At 33.8% G+C, this 20,329-nt stretch overlaps 1 protein-coding gene across 2 annotated transcripts in view; it reads right to left on the reverse strand.

The window, feature by feature from the left end:
- NPRL3 (NPR3 like, GATOR1 complex subunit) overlaps positions 1 to 20,329 on the reverse strand; it is a 92,089-nt gene that overhangs the window by 63,446 nt on the left and 8,314 nt on the right. For both annotated transcript variants that reach the window (XM_051968526.1, XM_051968520.1), the window contains exons 3-6: positions 12,359 to 12,488; positions 7,006 to 7,080; positions 3,523 to 3,676; positions 1,455 to 1,527 (exon numbers count right to left, since the gene is read on the reverse strand). In XM_051968526.1, coding sequence (XP_051824486.1) covers positions 1,455 to 1,527; positions 3,523 to 3,676; positions 7,006 to 7,080; positions 12,359 to 12,488 — 432 coding nt within the window. The remainder of the gene's footprint in view (positions 1 to 1,454; positions 1,528 to 3,522; positions 3,677 to 7,005; positions 7,081 to 12,358; positions 12,489 to 20,329) is intronic.

Genomic DNA, 20,329 nt, shown 5'->3' on the forward strand with positions numbered 1-20,329 from the left:
TGGTGAAAAGATGCATCAACAAATGATGGTACAAATGTAACCATAAAACTTTTTTAAAGGACGAGCTCAATAAGCATTGGTGCTTTTATGGTCTTGTATCTATACCCAAGTCCCAAAGCTAAAAGTGACTTAAGAATTCACTTACTCCAATAACCTACTTCATCAGCTGCTATGGTTGCCAGGAGACAGTAAGGTTACCTGCTAATGACATTCAAAGCTATTGCTGTGAGTCTCCCCTCAGAAATAAATTATTGGCAGAAACAGGAAAACCAGAGCTGCCCATATTCATCTCTGTCCAGGGTATGCATTAGTGGTCTCAAAGCATCCCAACATAGGAAAATATGACCTTATCTCAATTTACAATCCTCATCTGTAAAATGGGAACAATATTACTACATCATAAGGTTACTGCAATGCTTAAATAAGATAATAAATGTGAAAAAACTTCGTAAATTACAAATATTCATATTAATATTTTTGTTTAGGAACATTAATAATTCAGAATATTCGAAAATATTAATAATAATTGTATAAAATATATATAAATATAATAAAAATTATAATAATAATTTTAAAATAATAATAAGAAACAATAATAATCACCTTGACTGCTTCACTAAGACCTCTAGATATTCTATTTATATTCAAATAGTCATGCTTATTAAACATCTTTCTTACATTATCTTTAAAACATAGTGCAGACACTTGCCCATCCAAGAGAAATTTAATTATATCTACAACAGAAGGGAAAACTTAGATATTGAAATATATTATTCTACAAGATTGTCCTGTTATGCAAGACTAACCCTCCTGAGGATACGCTGATGAGAAAGCAGTACAACATTAATCTTAACTAATAATCTACCTACAAAATTCAGGAGAAATTTCTAAATTAAAACAAAATCATAGCCTATCAGAGCTAAAAATGATCTTAGAGGTCATTTAGTACAACAATCTTATTTTACAAAATTAGAAACTGAGGATTAGTGAGGTTAAGTGATGTCCTTAAGGTCACATAGATAGGAGCAGAACAAGGATTAGAAACTTAGATTTCCTTACTTCTGGTTCAGAGTTTTCCAATGTCCATGCTGTCAGAATCACAGCACAATGTAGTATATTTGGAAGGGATTTTATCCAATACCTAAGTCAAACCTTTCATTTTACAGAAGAGGAACATGACAAAAGGGGATGTATTCTTTAAGGCCACACTACAGCTCAGTAGCAAAACTAAAATTAGAATCTAGGTCTTCCTATTTTTTTCTACCAATGAGTCAAGTAGCACTTAGTAAGCAACATGCTAAATGGCATCTCTGGTAGTAGAAGCTTATATATAATGTCTGCTATTTAAATGAGAACTCCAAAAGGCCAAGTAACAAGCAAAATAGATGATGCTGACTAATTTGAAGAGACAATAATGAGGCTTTTTTTCAAGTTGGTTGAGGAAAATTGCTTACCTGTCATAAGCTTCTTTGAGATCTCTGGCCAACTTACACTTGGGAAGAATGTGATGAAATGGAGACTGTGGACCTTCGAATAAAACAAGTAAATGAGTAAAGTTTTCAAAGTAAAACCTTTATAAAAGCAGAATAGGAATACTTTAAATTTTTTTTTTTGATATTTGTATCTTTAATTCTCAATGATTTACAGTCATAATATTACAGATTTTAGAACTGGAAGGGTCATAAACATTCATTCTCTAACAGCCTCCTTTATGGACGATGATTAAAATGGACACTGAGAGAATTGAAATAGCTCACTCTTGTGTCACAAAAGTAAGAAGTAACATAGCTAGGATTAAACTGAAGTTTCTTTGACTCTAAATGCAGAATATGTTCCACAGTCCAGTGAAAGAATTTTTAAAACAATTTTATTTGATAAAAAAATATTATTCTTCCTTATTGATGTGATCACTTTGAACCCTGAGTTAAACAGAGATTAGAGTTCATCTGACCAGCATTTGTAAGTATTTCATATGAAAGACATGCCTTTTAAGCCCAGTAGCTGACCAATGCCCCCACAATGAGGCAGGTCACCAGAAGGGATATAACATAAAATAAAGATGCCAACAAGGAATGAACCTGGCTTCCTTCCAAGTACTTACTTTGCTACCTTCCCTTACTATCTTTTCTAGATAAAGAATCAAAGATTTTCAAAAAAGAGAGTCCTGCAGTGCAGACGAGCATAGCCAGGGGTACCTGGGGCCACAGTGAAGCTTTAGCAGCATTGCCCTGTTCATTTAAAACAATACCATTTATAGAATATTACAAAGACAATTTCATAAAACATGAGCACTAGAAGAAACAGCAGCATACAGAGTACTTAGAACCTTTGAGATCACCTAGTTCAAGATTCTCAAATTTAAAGGAACAAACTGAAGCCCAGAAAGAGGAAGTGATTTGTCACTCTTATTGTGACAAAATATATCTGAGCATCTCAAGTTAGTGGGAAATAAAGCAAATAAAATGGTGCCTCGACCTTTTTTTCATTAATGTTATATTATATAACTATATAGATACATGAAGCAAATTCCCTCACATGCTATGGTTTTTATTTTACATAGTTATGACTGAAGGATACAATTTGATCTATGAATCCATACAATGCTAGAATATGTTCTAGAAGGGATATAACTAAATAAAAATTTTCTCTAAATGTTAATTTTTCATATTTTGCTTTTCCATTAAAGGATACAACAGAGGTTTATCCAATTTTGCCAAGATGTAATATGCCAACAGGACTATACCACATTTCCCACTGTGGTGTGAAAAGCTATGGTACAGTGGCAAGACCCCTAGATTTGTACTCTGCAGAGCTAGGTCCAAGTCCTAACTCTGCTAGATATGTGACATGAAGTAAATCCCTTCACTTCATTTTATTTATCTATAAAATGGAGTAACAATAATTATATTACCTCCTCTACAGAGGTGTTATAAGGATTGACGGAGGTAAATGTATGTAAACCATTATGTAAATGTGTGTTAATTATTATAAGAATAGCAAATTTTATTCATTGCCCCAAGTCCATCTTTGAATGAATTATCTCCAAATAAGAAAAAAACACAAGTAGTTAAAAGGTTCCTTGCTAGCTAGCCCCTAGGAATCTTAGGTCTTAACCTGTTATTATCTGAAGCATTAATGTGCTAGCATAGTGGGAGTTTTAATCCACTTAGATTCATTCAATAATCTAATTGAATATTAGACTCAATATCAGAGTTGGAAGGGAAGGGACCCAAGAGACCAAAGTGAGGGAATTAAAGTCCAACAAAAAAATGATGTGACTTGTCCAAGATCACATAGCCACAAAATAGACAAAAGCTGAAGCTTAAACCCAGGCCTAAATTCCAGATCTAGTGATTTTCCCCACTATGCCACGTTGCCTCTCATTTTAGGAAATATTTAATCTAACCACTAAAAACCATCACACACATCTAACCTGCTCCTCCACCTGAGACCTGTCTTCTACTTAAGAATTCCCCTTTAGGTATATGCTAGGGGTGGGAGGGCAGTAAGCCCACAACTCACTGTCAGACATGGCAGACACTTCATCCTGAATGGCTAAGATCAGCTTAGCCTCCCTGGTCAGGTACTGGCAGCGTCTTTCTTCGTGCTGCAACACGATGGCAATTCGACGTGATAGGTTATGCAAGCAGTTTATCACGGAAGGATCTGCATTGGCCTATAAAGTAAAAAAGCCACTGAATGGGAATTTTATACACATTGTAATTATAAATAAAATGTGTGTGTATCATACAAACAGATATTCAGATATATAAAAACATATATGAAGGTGCATGATGCTTAAGTTATATCCTCCCTGGAAGCTGGTGATCAGTTCTTCATACTACATTTTAGGAAAAACATTGATGAGCTGGAGTATGTGCAGAGAAGGGCCATCTGGATAGTGATGGGAATAAAATCAAGCAAAATGATGCAAGAGCCAAGTGAAGTAATTTGTAGAGAAGAGCATTATTAATCCTAAAGCTGATATAAGGGAAGCATTTCTGAGATCTTCAAATATTTAAAGATTTCTCATGTGGGAAGGGATTATTTGGTTTGGACCCAAAGGGAGGAACTAGATCTAATAAAAGGTCTGCACAGGCTCAGATCCAGTTCAATAGAAGAAAGAAGTACCTAATTACTAGAGCTACCTGAAAATGAAATGGGTTTCCTTGTTGGGGTCATAAATTGTTCTTCAAACCTGGCTAATCATTTGTGAGGGATGTTATAGAAAGTACTCTTGCTTCAGTTACAGTTTGAGTATGATGATATTTAGGGTCCCTTTTATGTATAGCTGCCTGTCTTAGAAACTCTGTATAACAGAAAATAATTACAGAATTACAATGCAACCTCTTTTTAATGTTGGTATAATTTTTTTTAAATCCTAAAAGAGGCCTAATTACCTCTTATGCTATGATTTTTATTTTATAAAGTTATCCCTGAGGATATAATTTGACATATGAATCCATATGATACTAGGATATATTAGGAAACAAGATGTATCACATAACTGAATAGAAATTTTCCCTAATGTTAATTTTTCATATTTTGCTTTTCCATTAAAGAATACAATAGAGATGATCTTACCCTGGCTTAACATAATTTTACCAAGATGTAATATGCCAACATGGTTTAGGACTATACCACATTTTCCACTATAGTGTCAGAAGCAGCTATAGGGTAGCAGCAAAGATCCTGGATTTGGACTATGCAGAGTTAGGTCCAAGTCTTAACTCTGCTACTTACTAGCTGTGAGCAATTCCCTTCATTTCTGAGCCTCAGTGTGCTCATCTGTAAAATGGAGGAAATGATGCTTGTACTACACCACAGAGTATTGTGAAGATAAAATGTGATCATGTATATAAAGTGCTAGGTAAACCATAAAGCTCTATGCCTATGTCCACTATTATTATTATTTCTCATTTGTAATTCCTGTATATATTTTACTTTTAAATGGTGGGTTACAGGTATCTCTCAGTACTAAGAGATGTTAGTAAAATTTATTTGCTTTTATTCATAAAAACCTGAAAACTATCAGCCTTGTACATGCCAGGGTGGGGCATCTGCTCCAGGTCAGACAGGGTGGAGACAGCAGCTGTTGGATGTTTGTGGAGATGCTTAAAGGACCATCAGGCTTTAGAGTTAACAGATAAATGAGCAAACCATGACTTAGGTTTTCTGAAGGCTAAGGGTGCCTGCTGAGTCACTGGGGGTTGTAGAGTGGAGGGAAGGGAAACAAGAAGGATGGATCCTGCTGATTATGACATTTGGGGCCTTCTTTGCTTTGCAACAGGAGTTCACTCTGTTTATCTGTCACAAGAAGCCACACGCAATCCCCAAGCACAGTAAATCCTTCTGAGTCCGAACCAAATATTAATATAATGAACCCAGATATTCCCTTTCTTCACAAGAAATTATTCTTTTTTACATAATTTTAGTCCTATCAGTGCTCCCAAACAGCATCAAGTCTCTTATGAAAATAGAGAATTATCAGGCATATGACATTTCAGAGTCTCAAAGGAAATAAACATCACAAATTAGTTGCCAGAAAAATTGTCAAGAATTACAAACAAGCATAGCAATTCATCCCCAAATGGCATCATTAAAGAGCACTCTATGACTATTGGTCCTTCAATGTGAGATAGACATTATTTAGCAATAATTTGTTATGCAGCTGGGATATTACTACTACCCCCTTTTAAATAACTTTCTTCCCCATGTTATATGAATTAGTTTAAATAGTATCCATTCTTTAGTTTATGGAGCTTGGAATATAAGAATTTGAAAGACAAACCCAGTAGCCTCAAAATAAAATTAATATTTTTAAAAATTTAGAAAAAAATACCATAGCCAGTAAACCTGCATAGTGAGAAAGTACATTTCTCATTCTGCTCTAATATACAAATAACAATACATTTCTGTAGCACTTGAAAGGGTTACAGCTTTCCTCACCAAAAAAAATCTTACAAAGAGGGTAATGCAAGCATAATGAATCAAACCTGACAAATGAGGATAAGGAATATCAATAGTAAAATACCAGTAGTAGACAGGAAGAGAACCAGGCAGTTCTCTGCTGTATCAAGAGAGGAGTATCAAAAAGGAGAGAATGTTAGTCATGAAGGATGAAGCCTGAAGAATGAACAGCAGTGAATCCCAAATAAAGTGAGAATGGATAGAAGCCAGAGAGTGAAAAAGTGGAGGTTTTAGTAGAAAGAACACTGATCTTGGAGAGAGGAGGCCTGAATCTGAAGAGAGACTGTGTGTAATATGCATCGACTAGCTACATCTCCTTGTGCAAATCAATTAATCTCATTCACTCTATTTCCTCAACTATAAAATGGAGACGATAGTATTTACATTACCAATTTCAAATAACTGTTGTAATGAAAGTTCTCCATAGACTTCAAACTGCTACAGAAATGAGCTGTTAGTATCATAAGAAGCTTAGCAGTAAAGACTGAATGTCCACCTCACAGATGTTGTAAGGTGCATTAAACACAAGAGTGCATTTCCTATGAAATTTGTGATCAGTGGGGTACTATGATTTCTAATGACCTCTTTTGTGTGTGTGTGAGGCAACTACGGTTAAATGACTTGCCCAGGGTTACATAGCTAGCAAGTATAAAGTGTCTGGGTCCTCCTGACTTTAGGCCAGTGCTCTATCCACTGCACCTTGTAGATTCCCTGGTAGTATGATTTCTAATGGCAAAACATTTGCATTCCATATGTGAATGGCAGCCTCCTTTAACTATTAATCACAGAATCTTAGAACTAGAAAGGCCCTTTAGAGATCATCTGGTTCAGGCTCATCTTCATGAAGGTGAACATCTAAAATATCAAGACAAAACTGTCTGGCATTAGTCCCTAAGAACTGAGATGTCAGACCCTCCTTTAGTCACTCATTTTAATCTCTCATTCTGTTTAGCTTTAATGAGAAAGAAATCACAAATTCCTTCATTCCCAATAATTTGTATGTGATGATATGAAAAGTTACAAAGACTACCTTACCCTTAATGCAAATACCACATTAAAGAGAATCATTGTAGGCATTTCTCTTTTTGGAGATGGATCTGTTTTGGATACCTGTGAAATAAACAGAAGTCTATTAAGTAAATGAAATTACTTTCAAAAAACAAAAGAAAAAATAGAGTAGGAGATAATTTGATGATGAATAGGACACTGATTGATAATGGGACACAATGGAAAAAGAAAACTGTCAAAAATGCAATGGAACAAGAGAGCTGGTGAAAGATCACTTAAACCAGCCATGCTGTATCTGGACTATCCACTATCATTAATATTCAACTGGTGAATCTGTTATGGATTTGACATGGTACAGAGATGTGTTTGATCACAACATCCACTTCACCATACTGACAAAACTTCACTGATTTTGTAGATTGTTCTGGAGATACAATGAATGTAATACAATTAGATCATGTTTTGGATTCTTGTTGGTACACTGAATATTACACTATAAATGTACTATTCCTATAATCTTACCTGATAGCTCAATCCTCTATCACACTTTATATTTGTAGGACACTTTACATTTATATAGTACTCTTTTTGTGCATTATTATATCTCTGTAAAGGATCTTGTTTCCACTTTAATACATAAAGAAACTGAAGATCACAGAGGGCAAGGACTTTGCCCAAGGTCAGATAGCTAATATAGTAAAAAAAAAAAAAAAAACAGGCCTATAAGATAAGAGTCTTCAGGCTCCTAATTTGGGTCTTTGCCTCTCCACCACAGTTCTTTTCAAAAACATTTAGAATTACAGAATATTATGAGAAGAGATCTTGTAAATTCTCTAGCCCAACTGCTCATTTTTAAATGGGGAAACTGAGGCCCTGAGAGATTCCTCAAGTGACTTGTACAGTTAAAAAAATTGGCTGATGACCAAACTGGGACTAGATCTCTGAGGCCTCTCCACTACACTATCCTGCTGTATCCAGGTCACCACAACCATCATAATAATGTGGACAAATCCATCAAACATGATCCAATTCAACAAAATCTGATTATCTTTATTTAGAATTTTATGTCTCATACATTGAGAAGATCCAGGAAGAATTACTGAATGACGAAGATTTTAAAATAAGTTTTCTGCTCAAATACAAGTCTGGCATCAAAACATCATACAACCTTAAAAGCCAATGATGTCAGTCTCTTCATTTTACAGATGAACAAACTGAGACACAAAGCCATTAAGTGACTTCTCTAACATTACACAACTGGTAAACATTTGAAGTACTATTTGAACCTGACTCTGCAGGCACTTACTAAATAATTTGTGTGTGTGTGTGTGTGTGTGTGTGTGTGTGTGTGTGTGTGTATAATATCTTATGTCCTCTAGTTCAACTGTCAACTCCAAGAGGACAAGGATAATACCTTATTTAAATTCATCTTCCCTAACATAACAGGCATAGAGCAGTGGCTATAAAACTATCCTTGGAGTTAGAAAACTCTGTTCAAGTCATATTTCTGACATACACAGGCTGGGTGATCCTAGACATGTCACCTTATTTCTCAGTGCCTTAGACAACTCTAATTCTAAATCTGCCTTGGTAGAGAAATTTCTTCAACTGTGAGTTATAACAGTGAAATTACAAGTACATTCCCTATCTAATGTATAAAATAGGGCACTGATATAAATATGTAAAACTAAAACTTATTCTCCTAAATAAATGGTTAAAGGAATAGGAAGTTTTCCAAAAATCAAAGCAGAATAGTAAGTTATTAGTAAGAGAAATGCAAATTACTATAACTCTCAAGGGTTCATCTTGCTCATTAAATTGGTACTAAGACAGAATTGCTCAATGTTGGAGGAGTCATGGAGAAACAGTCTCACAAATACACTGTCACTAGTTGTGAATTAGTCCAGCCATTCTAGAAAACTATTTGGAATTATATAAAGAAAGCAAATAAATGTAATTCTTATGCTCTGATTCAGTCATCCCACTATAGGACATAAATCCAAAGGAGGTTAATTAAAAAAAAACAAGAGTTCCATACACAATGAAATATTAATAACAGCACTGTGTGGAAGTTCAAAGAAACAATATAAAAATCCACTGACTAGGAAATGTGTGAACAAACTGGCATTTAAATATAATGGAATGTACTATAAGAAATGACAAATATGAAAAAAAACTTAAGCAGACTAATCTGAACAGAAATAAAAAAAGAATAGGCAAACAATATATGCAATGATTGCTATAATGTTAAGAATAGCAAAAATGTTGTGAAACCCTGATGAACTGCAATGCCAGGCTTGGTCTCAGAAAAAAAGAGAAAGAAACACCTGGCTCCTCCCTGGAGATAAGCAGTTTGCAGATATAGAATAGTTACTATCAGAAGAATTTTGTTGACTGGGTTTTAATTAATTTTTCTTTTAATGAGGGATGAACCAATTAGATAAAGGAAGACTGAGAAATGATTCTGTTTTTTAAAAAGATAAGCAATTTATTAGTTGGAGAATTTTTTTTAAACTGTGCTAAGACAAAATAAACACATAAATAAAATCTGATGTCACTAGATCTTAAAAAATAATTAAACTATACCAAAAAAAAAATAAATAAAATCTGAATTAAATGGATCTTATTAAATATGTATATATATACATTATATATATATATATATATATATATATATATATAAATAATAAAATCATTCTTACACTTTGCTTATTTCAGTTATTACCAGTTCTTATTGCCTCAGATAATTGAAAATTCAAAATATATCATTGATAGTTTACAGATGTATAAAAAAGGAAGAAGAATGAAAGACAGAGTTAAGACAATCTTTCAGGATAGCAGCAATGGTGTAGTAGAAAAACCAATGACATTAGAATAATAAGAACTGGATTCAAATCATGTTTATGATTTACTCATTGAGTGACCATAGGCAAATCAATATACTTCTCTGACCTTCAATATTACTTACATAGGAATAATATATTATCAACTTTGGTTATTATGAGGATCAAATAAGATAAGGTACTTTGTAATTTATAAGGAACTATATAATCATAATTATAAAGCACTATTCATAAAACACATAATTATAAAGCACTATTCATTAGATCTTTGATTGTGTAAAAGTCAGTACATAGCAGGTGCTTGATAAATGTTTCTTGAACTAAATAGGTCCTTTATCATTTTTCTACATCTCACCCTCAACCTGTACCTCTACTCTAATCCTTTAACTCTACTGCTCTTGACTACTAATCACCATTTGTCCCTAAACAGAAAAATCACTGTAAGGATCCAGAAGAGCCAATTGCATCTGCCAGGCAGATTTATTTTAGACATGTCAACTTATTAGAAATAAAATGGTCATTTTCATGGGCAAGTGCTACCACAAGGTGGTACAAAAGCTCTAGTACGGCCATAGGAGGCTTTTTATCACACACTGCCAGATAGAAGCAATGAAACTTTTTTTCTAAGAAAAGATAACAGGAAACAAAACATACCCTCCAATTTTTGAATCATCAGAGGAAGCTCATTCTCTTGGTAGAATTTCATCAAAAATTTGTGACTAGATGGGACACTTAGTGATTATTCATTCACCTGTGCACACTTTCTGATGGGAAGTGCCCAATCATAGAAGCATAGACTATAAGAGCTGGAAACCACACTTAAAGATCAGTCTAAAGAGCTTAACTGTTTTCATGCTCTGTATTCTTTTGACAGTCTAGTGAAACCTATGAGCCCAACATTAGAAAAAAAGTTTTAAAATGCATTAAATAAAAACCTATTATAAAATAATAAAAATAATAATTTTAAAAATAAGTTGAACGACCTTAGGTTAATAATTCCTGATCTAGTCTAATTCCCTTATTGTATAAATAGGGAAAGTGTCCCAGAGAGGGAAAATGACTTGACCATATTCATAAAGTTACAATTTATTAGTGGCAAAACTGGGACTAGACCATAACTTTCCTGACTCTGAGTCCAATAAATGCCCAGAACCTTTTACCCAACCTACATAATTCTTAAATAAAAATAGAGCAGAAGAAAGATAGAATTAAGATAACCAAATTGAAGATGATCCCCAGAGGTAAAAATTGAAGTTATTAAATGACTTCTTCTAAGCTACATTTTTAACTTCTCAAAGGCCTTACTCAGTGCTTTATAAATAGTGCTTATTAAATGCCATATTAAGTGAACTTACAATGAACCATGTGATCTTTATAACTCTGCTAATTTTCAATACTAAAAATAAATGTGGTTTATTAAAATGTTTTTGTAATCCAACCTGAAGGAATTAGCAGGTTGGATTACAAAAACATTTTTCTAATAAATAACATTTATTTAGATTCTCCTCACTGCTTATGGGAATATGGTCTCTTAATAACAAGAGAAATGCAAATCAAAACAACTGATGTTCCCTCTTATAATCAACAAACAGTTAAGTGTAACAAAACAAGAGAAAAGCAAATGTTGAAAGGACTGTGGAAAGACAGGCAAACCAATATTCTTTCTGGAAAGCAATTTGGAATGCTAGTGACTAAAATGTCTTTACCCTTTGACCCAGACTTTCCATTGCTACAAATTCACTTTGAGGAAGTCAGTGATAAAAAATCCAAAATACACCAAAATATTTTATAACAACCTTTTTTTGTGGTAGAAATTAATCAAAACTTTGACAAAGTTAAGTGGACATCGTTTGGGGACAGGCTAATCAAATTATCATCATGAATATAATGGAATGTTATTGTGATGTAGGAAAAATGACTATTAAAAATGCACAGAAGTATGGGAAGACACAAACTGATATAAAGCAAGCAGAAATAGGTAAACAAAGACTGTAACAATAAAAAAATGGAAAGAACAAAAAAATCAAAACAGAATGCTTTAAAATTATGAACAAACAGCCTCAGACATATGAGAATGCATCTTCAACCCTTTTTTGCAGAAATGGAGGACTGTGAATGTGGAACAATGTAAACTTGTGTTGGTTAGTTCTGCTGAACTGTTTTGTTTTGTTTTTTCCTCTTTTAAATTTTTTCTTGTAAGAGATAGCTCTCTGGGAAAGGGAAAAGGAAAAGACAGGAAATGAAACTGATTCAAAAAACAAACTATACCAATATAATTAGATATTTGTTTTTTAAGGTGGTTCCCCAAGTATACTGGACTTGAGAGGTCAGCAAATCTGGATTCAACTTTCTGTCTGCTTTTTGAGGAGTTTTTTGTCAAGTCATCTAAAGTCTGTATACTTTAGATGTGTTATCTGTAAAATGAGGGATTACATTATCATTCACAGAGATGGCTCCAGAATGTTCTGAATAACTAGTAGAGTGATATAGCTACATCAAAATCTATTTTTTATGATCTTTTGTGCCGTTGACCATACCTGTCCCAGAGCATGCTGCAGAAGTGTAGGATGACCAACAAATCGCACGTTATCAATCTTCAACTCAAATTTCTGACCACACATATCAGACTTAGTTGCCAAAATCGTTGCTAGAATTACATCTGAAAATCTTCAAAAAAAAGATGGAAAAAAATTACAATAGTAATTGATAGCACCATAACCCCAACTGCTTCCAAAGGGAAAAGGCAGACAATAATAAACTGGAGCTTCATTTAGTTTTTATTTTATTTAAAGTTCCAATTAAATTGCCCAATTGTTAACTTTATTGATTTCCAAGGATCCACCGTTTAAAATAACTTCCCTAAGATTATATATTTCAAATCACCACAATTATAAGATGAAAGATGCTAAGAAGCAAAGATTGTAGGCACATGCTGCCATTTCATGACATGCTTTGTGGAATACAGGAGAGAAATATAAGTTGCAGTTTGCTTTTTTTTTAAAGGTAAAAAAAAAAAAAAATTTTGGAAATAGCCACTACCTTGCTAGAGCTACATGTTAATATAGTACTAAGCGATTATTTACTGATGCAGCCTTTTGCTCAAGCAAATGAAGAATAGGTATTAGCCACTGTGGGATTTTCATAATTTTTTAAAAGAATACATGAAAACCACCTCCTTTCTCCCCACCTGCAACACTCAACTCAGCAATAAAGTTCAGCATTCCTGAATGAAGAGAATTGAACCATTTGATATTCAACATTATAGTCACACTTTGCTAAGTATTAGTTTAATTTTTTTCTTTCCAAATATAACCCTTATATAATGAGAACATTTTAATTTTTCTTATTATTTTGTAGCAAACTATATATGCATATAAGTATATTTATATAAGCATGTTCACATGTAGATATATAGCATGTCTGGATTGTATATTTATTTCTTAATATTATATATAATATTTGTCTTAATATGTATGTCAATTTCCCCAATTCCCTAATGCAAGGATTACAGATAACAGTATCACTGAAAAAAATGAGGGTGACTTATGGGTGTGTCTACTATATTCTTTTATCTTTTGTAGCCCAGACCGCTAAAAAGAACGTAGGTCTTAAAAACAGGAATGCATCTTTGTATAATTTAAAGAAAATAAAAAATAATATTTCTGTCAGTAAAAACCTCTGTAGTTTGGGCAAGTTGAAAATCTCTATATGTAAAATGTACTTTTATTAAGGTCAAATATATTCTTGTTTCTTTTGAAATACTAATATCAGACTGTTTGGGGGAAGCCAAATACAATACTGGAAAGAATTACAGGTTCATACAGTCCAGTTGCCAGCCCCAGGCATCTGAATCATTAGAAATGAATGATCATAGAATCCATTTTTTCCCATTGAATCCATCTTTAAAGATCAATACAATACTTTTGGTGAAATGTTTAGTAACTGTAGTAGTGTACGATTTTATAGATTTGGAGCTGAAAGGAACCTAAAAACTCCTCTAATATAATATTCTCATTTTACATGTGAGGAAACTGAGTCAAGGGAGGTTGAATGACTTGCCTAAGGCCATCCAGATAATAAATGACAGAGTTAGAATTTGAATTCTGATCTTCTGACTCCAAACCCAGCACGAGGTATCACTGTACTATTCTTCAGAGTTGTTCTGTCCCTTTAAACATTGCTTTTGTGATAGAAAAATCTACTGGATAGATTTTACCTGAGGTTTGAAACTGATGTTTTATTTAGTCTGGACTGCTTCTACAAGTTAAATTGTTTTATAATAAAAAGGATTCTCAAATTCTAAATCAATGATTCATTTATTTTAAGCAAATATCTTTACAATTTAGACAGTTCTCAATGTGTATATATATAATGGGATGTTACCTATATTCAGTAGAACATAATCTCTCTACCTATGAATAATATACTGAAAGAAATGTAGCAAATAGGACAATTGCTCAAAAATTCTTTTCATATTTAGGTCAGTCCTGGCCTACAGCATAATAGGTCTAAAAAGTTTTCAAGGATCTTCAGGAGATCAGATAAGTTCTGGAAGCACTAATAGTTTGGGTTCCCTGATGGCAGATCTGAGGTTGTTTGAGTGATCCTGAATTGCTCACTGGGTTCATCTATAACTGGAAAGATCAGAAATAGAGAATTAAGTACTAATATTTATTTCTTTCACCATCAAATGAACCAGACAGAATTTCCACGTGAAAATACTGAGTCTTTGGATATTAAAAAAAAAAAAAATTGGTGAAAACTTGCAAAGGAACAAAGCAAAACACCTTTCAAGGTCAGAAAGCTTTTTAAGGGCTCTTGACCAGCCTTTAATGAAAGCTCCCATCCTGGATGAGGACAAAATATTAACAACAGCAATCATTTGTATAGGCTTACAATTTACAAAGCACTTTTCTCATAACAACCCTGTGAGGCAAGTGGTATTATCCTCTCCATTTTACAGATGAGGAAGTTTAGGCTAAGAGGTTAAATAACTTATCCACAGGGCTAGAGAAAGGTATGATAAATGGGTCTACTTTTAAAAGTACTCCCACTTTCAGGCTCATGATATACAACCAAAGTAGAGGTGGAGTTTAGGTACTAGAAACTGATCAAATATTTATTTTGCACAAGTGAATAACCTCTTTTCTCTACCACCAGGTGGCTAGAGGAAGACAGAGGAAAAAGCTAATAAAATGAATTCTATCTCATTCTAGAAAGTTTTTTTTCCCCAAAATTGTGCTATTTAGATATAATTTTGCATGAAGATTTTGGGTGTTGAGTGTAGGAAGTGTACCTCAAATTTCTGTGAAAGCCACACCTCCTATAAACCCAACACTGTGTCTACAAGGTACAAACAGTATATTCAAGAAGTCCAAGAAAAGGTGCTTTCTCCAGAGTCTAGATGGAAGCAAAGAATAGAGCAGGGGGCATTAGTCTTTTTAATATATAAGTCATTTTCAAGACCATATTTTAAATAACTTTGCTTTAGATGGGACTCTGATTTAAAAGGGTCTCTCTAGATTAAATATAATATAGAAAAACCGAAATATGTTGTTATAGAAAATTCCTTCTACTCTGTCATCATACCTTTAAAAAAAAAAAAAAGACATATTCAGTCCCTAAAAATCACTAAGTCAGATAAATATTCAGATATACTGAAAGGGTTTTGGTTCAGGAGTACATATTCTGCCTTATAAACTGTTTGGAGATAACACATTTCTGCAAATAAAATAAAATTATTAAACAATTTTGGCAAAATTCGTGTTACGTGGGTAATAGTAAAAAGTAGCTGAATGATTATATGAATGAATGAATATACATATCTTCTACCATTTCTACTTCTCTTTAAATAAAAAGAGTGTAAAAAATATTATATAATACAATATGCAAAAAAACCCATCAACAGCAAGGAATTGTGAAATTAATGAGAAATACGGGCAAACTATCCATAGAGAAAACAAAATAGCCTGCCTGGGGGAAAAAAGCCAGGCTACTTAGATGCCCACTAATTCAGTAATTCATGCTGGCATCCTGGTTTGGTTTGACATCTCAAGAAGCAAAAAGTAAAATGGCCAGGATGAGAACAAAGGTGCCACCAAAAGCAGTGTCCTAATCTAATAGTGCCACCTCTGAATCTTATGTACCATAGGAACAGTGCCATCCCTCTGTGTACTGGGTCAATTTTGCTTTCCAACTTCATCACCTCAAGCTCCTAGAAAGTAAACAGTACTTGTGGTAAGAGGGATCTTCAGGGGAAATCATATGAAGATTGTCATGTATGAAGTCACATAATCCATTTCTATTTGAGGAGAAACTGGTTATAAATACTAAGTAGACAAAGTATTTGTCTCTTCTTAGCAGCCAAGATAGGGAACACAGAGATACTGGTATCAGCCCCACTTAATTCCCAGAACCTGGATGGTAAGTGTACCTTTAAAAAATGCTTGAAGAAATCAGGAGGAAAACTTAACTAGTGAAATGTACACTACTGGGAATGTGTATACAGAAAAAAATCTCTGATCCCCTTCCACAACATAATTATGCTGACAATAAAACCTGATGCCACATTCAACCATAATTTGTCAAAAAAGATTGGTTAAGGGTTTGAATGTGGTTGGTATCCACTTGGGCTTTCCTGGAAATACACAATAGCTTAACACCTCAGGGCTCAGAAGAGAAAAGAGTCCGCATTGGAGGAAAGCAGAGAAATGTTAGCAGGATCTCCTGTTTCCTTTGGGGAGATCTGAGCACTGAGCATCAAAGTGATGACTGCTTGTCGTTGTTTCGTTAGTTCATTGATCAACATCAAGTGAAAAATCAGAAATTAAGCACAATTATAAAGAGAAGAATAAGCATGAGTTGAGGCAAAAAGACAGCATAGAATGCTTTGGTCTTACCCTGCAACCAATTGTTCATCAGTTAGAGGACATTGCTCGCTGAAATGGGAATATGACCATCAACACCAAACAAAAATACAACAGAATAAACCATGAAAAGTAACATGAGATTGTTTTGGCTTTTTTTTTTTTAAGACAGTATTAAAAACTGGAACATGTACCAAATTATTAGGGGTTAAAAGGTAAAGCAAAGATAAACAGTTGATGAGGGAAGAAACACATATTAAAATTTTTTTTTAAATATTATATATATATATAGTTTTAAAAAGCATTACCCAATTCAACTACAAGGCTTACAAATATGTTTTCTTTTGAGAATTCTGTAATTATACTTCGACCCATCTGCCCAACAAAAATAATCCTATTTGAGAAGCAGGATGGTAATATATAAGAAGAATGAAGAGTACGGAATTAGTTCTAATTCTTCAAAAAGCTTGATTCTTTATCTAAATGTAGCAACTACATATATCTATCAATATCAGCCTCTTTCCTTGAAGCCCTTTACTTCCTATAACAAATTTGTAATACATCCGCTATTTGAGCTACTTAAGAAAGACACTCCAAAACCACAGCTGCTAAGAAAAAAAAAATCTGATATTAAAAACACATAATAACTGAAAACATGCTTAACAAAATTTGCAGGATTATGTCTTTTCATTTTTATATTCTGAATTTGTCAATATGGAAGAACTTACAACTAATAATAATAGTTGGCATTTATATAACTTACAAAAACTTTACATTATTATCTCACTTGAGACATGATGATCCTAGGCCACAGAATACATTACCCCTATTTTATGCACAAAAAAATTGAGACTCAAAGAGACAAAGTATAAGGGGTAGGATGTTATAGAAGAAAAAGCACTAGCCTAAAAATCAAGAAAAATTAGGTTCAAATCTTGGCTCTGACACTAATATTTGGTATGACCTCGAGCAAGGAACTCCATTATTCTGGCTTCAGTTTCTATAGCAGCAATTAGATAAATATTAAGATCTCATCTGGAGTTCAGACCTGTGAGTTCATTGATCTAGGATCTACATGAAAGAGCAAAACTGAAGTGCAAAAGGTAGAAGAAACTCCCTCTATCACAGCAGGGCAGACAATCTGAAAATTGCATGGCCCTGATCAAGTCACCAAAGCCCAGCATCATAAGAAACTTTCTTTGACTATACATTCTAGCACAATTATACAATTCTGTCAATCACCTAGTAAGTGACAAAGATGAAATCTGAATCTAGACCTTCTTACACCACCTCACAAAGCTGTTTCTCATAGTAGGATACTCCTTCAAAAAATGAGTGCAAAGGAGACAAAACTCCACAGTAGTATCTAGGACACAGTGGGTATGCAATAAATATATGTTGAATGAATGAATCAATTGGGCAATCCCCAAATTAAACAAATAGGAGAAGGATCTGAGATGGTATAGCTTTATTGAATATAATACTTCTAGGGATATGCAGTCTCTTCCTTTCAGCTCAAATTCAGGTTATCTAGTAGAAAAAGGAAAAAAAGGGGGAAAAAAAAGTCTGAAAGTTTCCAAAATTTTTGCTGACTTTGGACCACTGATATAGAAAACTAAAATCAAAGTGAAAATTATAGTATTACCATTACGTACTATCACGTTATAACAAATAAAGATTGTTTTGGTTCAGTCTTACTGTTTTACATAGATATTTTAATAGGGAAAAAAACCACCACAAGGGGTTTGACGATAAAGAGCCATGCACACCGTGGAAGAGAAATACAGAGTCTAAGGATCTCCAATTTCAAAGGCACTCATGCTTTATCTCATCAGGCCTCACAGTGTTGAGAATTATCTCCATTCAAGGGTAAAAGGGTGTGACATAAAACATGGGAATCACCAAGTCCTCAGTAATCAAAGAAAACATCCAGTCTGAGAGAAGAATCTATATCTCTAAGATCACAGAGGAAAATCAAGGATAGAGACAGGTTTAGAATCCAGATCTCTGACTCAACTAAAAGTGCTTTATTATATCACAATATTGTAGAGTTAGAGTTGGAAAGGACCTTAGAGGTCATCTAGTCTAATCATACCTCCTTTTTGTTTATTTTTTTTAAACAAATGAAGAAACTGAGGTCCAGAGAGTTTAAGTAACTTGCCCAAGATCACAAAGAGGAACAGAAATCCTGACTCTAAATTCATCATGTCTAAAATGAAATGATCCCAACAGGAATTGATCATTTTTCTACATTAAACCTACCATTCTTTGCATTAAGCCTACCCTCAAACCTTCAGAGAGTGATATTTATATTTAAAAGTCAACAAAACCACCATGCAGGCTGACAATTTCAAAAAGCTATGCCAAAATATTTCTAACAGGGCCACTCATTAGAAAAATTATCCGAATTTTCAGGCATGTTGTAACAGAATTCCTTCAGTTGGCTCTGCTATTCAAAACTGCCAGGCACTTCTTTACAAATATTTACTACTCATTTCTGATGCCCATAATAGATCTGTAAAGTGTTTTGATAGGAAAAAGTAATGAAAATTATCTTGAAAACTGTGAATCAAATTAGTTGGCATGGCACTGTAAAATAGGAGAAAAATCCTGGGTTGTTTTTTTTCCCTGTGGTCTTTTAGAATTGGAGAAGCCCAATTAGAAATATGAATGGCCCAGTCCCCCAGGGGAGATCAGGGCTGAGTCTCTTTTCTCATTTCTGCTTCCCATCAAATTTGTTTCTTTTGAAGGAGAGGTTTCATTAGGGTGGGCAGTTCTTGTAGAAACTCCATCAACAGATGAAGTCAGGGAACCTGTAAATCTGGGTTAACAAAATTTCCTGGGGCTCTAAGATATTTAGTGTGTCCGAGATGATAGGGCTGTGTCCAAAGCAAGACTTGAATTCAGGTTTTCCTGATTTCAAGGCTTTACCCACTATTCCATGTTGCCTCTCCATGATATTTATGGCCACCTGAATGAGAAATATTATTATTTTGAAAAAGGCAGAAATTGGGGCAGCTAGGTGGCACAGTAGATAGAGCACCAGCTCTGAAGTAAGGAGGACCTGAGTTCAAATCTGGTCTCAGACACTTAACATTTCCTTAATAAACACTTAACAAAAAAAAAGAAAAGAAAAGAAAAGAAAAAGGCAGAAATTATGTTAAGAGATAGAATTCTGAGTACTCTTACCCTGTATCAAAATTTTACAGTTCTTTCCAAAGGAGATCACAGCTTCTAAGTGCGGGAAGGCATTCATTTTAAGCTTAGATTGCTTGCTAGAAAGAAGTTCACAATTCAAACCTATTCTACAAGGAACAAAGCAAACCTTGGTGGTAGGTTTTTATCATTTTTTTCAATTAAATTGGCTATGGAAATTAATTTCATAAATAATTTTCTACTTTTTAAATATTTCTCTGAGAAACAAAATAGATGGTTCTCCCAGAGCTCTTAAATTAGAGAGCAGCTAGAGTCCTGTACTTCTTTGACTGCACATGGATTAACAAATGTGTAAAGACATCTCATCTGTCATACACTGTTGTAAATAATGAAATTGAACTTAACAAATATTTATTAAGTGCCTACTATGTGCAAGATATCATGTTAGGTATTGGAGATACAAAGACAAATGCTAAACACAGAGCT

This window comes from Antechinus flavipes, chromosome 1, assembly GCF_016432865.1.
Source record: "Antechinus flavipes isolate AdamAnt ecotype Samford, QLD, Australia chromosome 1, AdamAnt_v2, whole genome shotgun sequence".
NCBI lineage: Eukaryota > Metazoa > Chordata > Mammalia > Dasyuromorphia > Dasyuridae > Antechinus > Antechinus flavipes.